General features: G+C 40.6%; 1 protein-coding gene across 1 annotated transcript; it reads right to left on the bottom strand.

The window, feature by feature from the left end:
* Positions 1-494: 494 nt before the first annotated feature.
* Positions 495-4,786, bottom strand: MEIG1 (meiosis/spermiogenesis associated 1). Its single transcript, XM_068402280.1, has 3 exons — positions 4,683-4,786; positions 2,682-2,844; positions 495-673 (listed from the first exon to the last, which is right to left on the bottom strand). The coding sequence occupies exons 1-3, from the start codon at positions 4,784-4,786 to the stop codon at positions 545-547; spliced, it is 396 nt and encodes a 131-aa protein (XP_068258381.1). The 3' UTR covers positions 495-544.
* Between the last annotated feature and the right edge of the window lie 2,136 nt (positions 4,787-6,922).

The following is a 6,922-nucleotide window of genomic DNA, read 5'->3' as shown; positions in this document are numbered from 1 at the left end:
CGTCCCGATCGCACTTGTGATTGGTCTATAGATTTACATACTCAGAGCCGTGACCGCCCCCCCGGACACAGCCCTGCCTCCTGCCGAAGCAGGCACCGCGGAGTTCCTTGTTTTGCACCTTTCAAGGGGAGTCCAAGGTCGCTAGCTCTGGACTTAACTCTTGCTCAAAGCCTGGGTTGCTCAGACTACTCAGTGGCACAAGATCGTGCCCCTTCTCACTTAACCAAGCCTCTACATGTACTTATCATGGAGTTTGCACACAGTTAAACCAAATACATGATGCCCATTTACCAGCTTTTTATCTTTATGTCAAAGCATTTGTAACTAGGAAAATGAGAGATAATACGGTTTTTGGTTATAGCAGGAAAAAAATGCAATTCCTATGTCTATAATTCCAGGCTTCTCTCCATTTCCTGTATTCCCCCTTCTATCCAAGAACAACACCGATGCTTAAGGCAAGTCAGATTACACAAATCTCATTTAGTCACAGATTATAACAAAGAGATTCATTAAAAAATACAAACAAATTAGAACAATAACAAAACTAATACACATAAACTTTCACTTTATGGACGTCTTTGTCTTCACATTCTCTTTGCTTATCATAATAATAGAACGTATTGTCCCTTCTCTGAAGTTTCTTAACAAATCCAGTTTCTGGCCAACACTCTACCTAGGAAGAGAATAAAAAGGATATACATTCACCTGAACATGCTCACATTAAATGATGTTTGTGCATGATATTGCAAAGAATATAGGGTATACTTCCATGGGAAACCTCATTTGCATCTAAACACTACTTTGCCTTTAATGTGTTTAGTTTTTAAAAAAAAGATTAAGAGCAAGATGTCAGAAACCAGTTTTCTGGTCTAATATAAAGAATTATGTGATCAGAAAAGTCTCAAAATAAGAGTATTAGATAGACTAGAGTATTTTAAAAAGTGAACTAGCTTTTAAAATATTTCGTTTAGGAATAACATGTTGATGCAATTCAGTAATCTGAGAGGCTGAAGGATTCCACTTCTGTAAGACTGACACACACTTAAGGGTTTCTTTGGATCCTTCTGACCATGAAAAAAGTGCTTTTCATTAGTAATTTCATAAAAATAAAGTGAGCTATGTGTATCAGTCTCAAGGAGAGTAGAATCAGTCCTGCAGGAAACCAGCACCATCCTGGTGCTGTTCAGTGTTACACAACGTAAAGCTTTAAACTGAAGGCTTGAGCACTTGCACGTTCAATAGCTTTGTGGCTTTAGCAGCTATCTGCAGCTTGAACACCTATGACTACTTCTGACCAAACTGAACCTTAAAAATCAGGTAATAAGGATCTTATTTCTCTGCCAGGCAGGGATGACAACAGGATGTCAAACTAGGGCATTCTCTAATCATAGAGTCCCAGGAGTAGTAGTATCATCACTTACCTTATTATTTTAGACATACAGCCGAGTTATTTGCATTCTCTGTCTAAACATAAGAGCCTTAATATTCATTCCACCTACATTATAATTGCATCGTTAATAACAACTGCATTATGGAAACATAATAGGGAGTAAACAAGGCATTTCAAAATGTGTAAATTGAAAGACAACCACTGCCAGACCCTGGCAAGTTTGAACAGAGTGCATGCTCATTTTACGTTGAGCCAGTGGTGTTCTTTAACTTTCATCAGGGTTTAATTGTTTACGGTTGTGCCCTGCCATAAATCTTAAACAGGCTGATCCTACCACACTAATTACAGGATTTCCTTTTGCACAGTTAAAGGAATTTATACCACAGCCTTTACAGTGTTCTCTGAGCCCACAACAAAAGAATAAACTGCATCTTATTATGCACATCAACGTTTCGCTGTATTTTGAGTTAGCTGGATGAGGAGCTACTTTCTCAGGAACATTCTGCGCTGATGTGCACAGGAGTTTAAAATCTTTTAAAAGTGGATTTTTCATACTCAATGTGCTGCTTTGGAAGATAAATTACAGAGCTCTAATAAAGAAGATATGTTGTTTGCTGTGTTAACCCCTTGGTTGCTATTTTGAATCTCAGGTAGCCACTGAATATCTGGCAGTTATTCCTTTGGTCATTCGATGTGCTAGGGAGCGTTGCCATCAACTATAGGGAGCAGAGGACCAAGTCCTTCATGTTCTCATTTGATAAACGCCTGTGTCACAACTGCCTTTACCACAGTTGGCATCAAATATTTCTATTGTGGGCAGTTTCAATAGAAGCAATTTTGAGTGTGCACAAAGTCTGATTATGCTACCATGCAATTCAACTGTAAAACTGAAGTCATAAGCAATGACACAGGACTGGCTCCCTGGACAACGAACAAGTTTCCTATCAGGTCTGTTGGCAAAAAATCTTCACAGAGGACTAACTTCGATAAATTCCTTTCCTCAAAACCAAATTATTCTTTTAGATAGCAGCTACCTCTACTCAAAGAAATTATAATACTTCTAAATGCATAAGAGAGGGGGAACAAAAACACAGGCTGGGTAGTGTTTCCGTTTCACTTCCATGAAATAAGTTATTCTGCACAGTTAATAATAGCCCAGGAATTCAAGTCAGACCAGAAACAAAAAACTGTATCAGAAACTAGCCTAAATGAAAGGAGGAAAGCAGCAGACAGAAAGACAGTAGGAGACAGAAGTTTAAAGTATTAACCATTGCAGAGTTCTAAATCTTACCATATCAACTTGTTTTACTTGTTTATATTCAACCTCATCTCTGTATCCAGCTTGCTGAAATCTGTATAAGTTCTCTACATCATTTGACCATGTTTTGGCATGATGTATAGATTTTGGTTTGATGTCAGCTTTAGCCATGACTCCAGAAACTTCAGACTTTTTCCTGAAATTAGATTTTTAAAATGAAATAGAGAAGATGGAAGCAAGTGATTTTGTTAGGGACATATAGAAATGTGTAGAACAAAATTTAAAAAATAAAGGAATTACAGACAGTACAATATTGTCTTCCCCTCGAAGTCTGAGGTTAAAAAAGGAAACTGTTATAAGCAGCTGGAATCAAATTAAATGCACTACTTGATCTCAAACAAACCCAACTCATCTATACTTCTATATAAACCTCTACACCTCGACTTAACCTACCTAAAATTTGTGCATATTGATGCATTCAAAAAATATACAGTAATTTTTAAAATTCCACATCTTCACAGTTGCTATTCCTTTGGGACAGGCAGTTTTTCAGGTTTTTCTTTCTTCCTACTGAAGGGACACCAAACTGGGAAGCACAAAATGAAGAGCTGGGCTGTTACTGAAGCACAGCAAACACTCAGGATGGGAGAGGAGGGGAAAGGAGAACTGCACTGCCAATCACGTGGCCACAGTCGAAATGACAGTGTCCTTAAGAAATAAATTGGATAAGGAGGCAAGGCACACAGCCTACTAAAATTCATCCTGTTCTACCCTTGCAAAATCTGCACTGACTGCCACTGACTTGTTCCTCACACAAAACCCATTTGGACAATCTGCTGAGAAATAGTAAACAGGTTAATCAACTGCTAAACCTGAACAGAGTAGAACTGGGACAAGAGAAACTCAGACTGTAGAGAAAAAAAGAATAAAACAAACAATAAAAAAAAATTTGCAAAGTCAGTGGAAATTCACCAGGGATGGATTTGAACTATATTTCAAAAACATATGAATCATCTGACTTCTACCTTATATCTGAATTTCACTGCATTTGCTTTCTTGAGTGCATCTTATTCTGCTACTAAAATTGAACTTTACGTTGCTTCTGCAAGCAAAACACACATAACACTATCATGCCTAGCAGATATGACAGAAATGAGTCCTTTCCTAGTTTTGTAATGCCACCAAGCTTCAGCTTCCTCATTAGGAAGGTATCTTCAAAGAAAGAGAAAAAGCTCCTGGATTTTGTAGTGAGAGGGTGAACACAGTCTCACTCCCTGTGGGTAGTATGCTGCCTCCAAATCTTGTGCACAGAGTAAAATTTCCCTACTTAGCAAGTTCCTATATCAACTGAGAGCTTGAAAAGTTGAATGCTGATGTCTTATCAAATGCACAAATGCCCCCAGTCTGTTAGGCAGAAAAGGAGGGAAAAAAAATCACATCACAGCATACAAATCTTTGGGAAAATGATATCAAGAGTTATTGTTATCATAATGTGGAAACAGCCAAAGTCTGCATCTCTGTCGTCTAACTGTATGAGAGCCATTAGCACAAAAAGAAAGGGCCTTTCATCTCTTTCCGCATACACTGTATTAAAGACAAATAAAAATATGCACAAGGGCTCTGTTCTGGCAACACTAAACTATTTCTTGTAGTTCAGGACTCCAAACATTCTTTTACCAGGCTCTGCAGCATTTTGTAATTGAAGGCAACCTTTTACTAAAAAAAATTAAAAAGTCGTTTTCCCAGCCAGTTATGAGGAAAACATACTAATTAGCATGATAAGCAGATACCCTTATTCTAAATTTTTAGTGGAGTCTTTGAGATATCTCTCTTAACATCATTTTTTTTCTTCCCTTGCTGCAAACAGCTCTTTTGTAGCCATTACAGAATTTTTCATTCCCTGTTTATGCTCATCGATGTTTGATGAGAACTGTTCTCAATCCAGTACTTTAGACAGTCAATATTACTAGGAATAACATTAGATCTTAATAGATGCTAAACTATAATGACTTTAAGTTATTTATGCTAACTTACGTGTTATTAATGTTAAGTACGTCTTTATAGGATGTACTGAATTCATCTAATGAATGTGCTTCTTCAAGACATCTAGATACGTGTGGCACTTCCTGAGTCACCATTAATTCAGATGGCCAGTCCACAGGCCTTCCTGCCCAAATATATATATATAAAGGTCATATATTTCAAGTGCCAGCTTGGTGACTTCAAATAACAAAAGCACCATCCTGATATTTTTAGGCTGCTATTCAAGCCCTTTAAAAATTGTACTCTTTGTCTGTTGTAGTGCATTTGAGTTCCAGGCATAGAGCTGGTTTCATTGTACAAGAGCACGAGATGAGCTGTACTCCAGACAGGCTGCAATTCAGGGAATGGGAGACAAAAGGCAGCAGGCAGATACAGGCAAATGAAAGAATGCAAGAGAATGGTACAAAAATATTCAGCATAATACTCACACTTTTCACTTAAAGGGAATTGTTGAACAGCGAAGTGGACAATGCCTGCCTACTCTTAATTTAGGGGAAATAGTGAGATTTCATATACCTCTGTTTTGGCTTTGGGAAAACAGGTTTTTTTAATGTTAATCATAGCACAATTTCTACAGAATCCTAACTAGCCTGAGCTTGCATATGGTAGTTTCCTTAATGCTTATATAAGTTGTAAGGGTTTGTGGGAGGAGAGTGTCTGCTCCTCTAAGGGCATCTGGTCAAGGACCTTTTTCAATGCAACAAGGGATAATAAGAAAGGGAGGAAGCCATAAAACAAGAACAAATGGGGACACAAACCTGGCCAGTAAATTATGAGGGAGGCAGTGATGAGAACCAAACCTGGTCAGTCACACTAATTGATGAGGGCATGTGGGAGCGTGAGACTGTTTATTCCAGCAAGGTTATCTGATCTGGGACCTTGTCAGTTGGGAAACTAAGGGAAAAAGGGGAAACCAGAAACAAAACATACAGAGATACAGACCTGACAAAACAAACATAGAGACCATGACAAGAAACAAACCTCACCACCCACGCTAACTGATGGGCTATCAAGAAACCACAGGCGCCACTTCCAGGAAGATCAACCTGGACTTTGCAACTGGTAAGACTGTAAACCAGGGAGGACACCTGACTCGGCGGGGTGCAGGAATGGATAGAGCTGTACAAACCCGTGATGGATGTGCAGGGGAAGGGGAGCAGAGGTGAACAAAGATGGGAATAGACAGAAAGGAGTATAAGAAAGGACTTTTCTGCACCTGATCATCACAGTCTGTCTTACCTTCTTATATCTTCTTATTGAATCTTTTCTTAACTATCTCTCTGCGTAATCTTGCTTTCTATCCCACGTGTGTGTGTGCTGCAAGGACTAAGTTCCAGCTACTGGTGAGACCTGTGTGTATGAGTGAAAACTGGTGTCAGCTCCTGGAGTCAGACGGAGGGTATGGGCACTCCTGGCCTGTGGTGGCAGCTGCTGGAGTGAACTGGGGGTCTTTGACTTCCAGCCACTGGAGCAGGAACAGTATGTGTCCCAAAAAATCAGCTACTGGGGGAGGGCTGGCATGAGTGAGGGGCTCCATGCCAGCGTCTGGAACAGGACTGTGGGTCACAGCCTCTGTGCCTGATGCTGGGGAGGAGGGGTGTGTGTCTGTATCTTCGCCAATCCAGGCATATGTGGGGTGCGTATCCATATTCACTAGCAAACTTTAAGATGGACTAGCTGGTTAGTAAGGGGACCTTGAGTCCAGGCCAGGGCATCAAGCAGGTAGAGGCACCTGTGCTGGTACACCCAAGGGGACTTGTGAACGTGGAGATCATGAGGAACACATGTGTGAGTGCATGTTTGCTAGCGAGCATCAAGCTGGACTAGTGGGCAAATAGGGGATCCATGAAGCAGGTAAGGGAGCCTGGAATCTGTGCAGGGGTGCTGGGCAGACAGAGGAGCTGTGCTGGTGCTCAAGGGATCCAAAAAAGTGTGTGTTCTTGTGAGCCTAGAGAGTGGTATGTGTATGCCTCCACTAGTGAACTTTTATTGCTACCAGCTGAAGAGGAGGAAAGGGACTTGTCTGTGTTTATATTTTATGCAAGTCCTGTGTGTAAGTGCTGTTGAAGGCAACCCTCATCTGTGGCAGTCTGTGTGGCCAGCCATGTCTGTGATACATGCTCAGCTTTGTTACTCATTGAGCCTGCAATGGGGAAAGCAGCAGCTGCATCCCTCAGCGTGGGCAAAGACCCCCAGGCCAGGCTCCAGTGGCCAGGCAGGAGAGGCCCTGG

Source organism: Nyctibius grandis, chromosome 5 (genome assembly GCF_013368605.1).
Source record: "Nyctibius grandis isolate bNycGra1 chromosome 5, bNycGra1.pri, whole genome shotgun sequence".
In the NCBI taxonomy this organism is placed as follows: Eukaryota; Metazoa; Chordata; class Aves; order Nyctibiiformes; family Nyctibiidae; genus Nyctibius; species Nyctibius grandis.
Note: the sequence above shows the minus strand (reverse complement) of the source record. Positions and strands in the feature narration are given on the sequence as shown.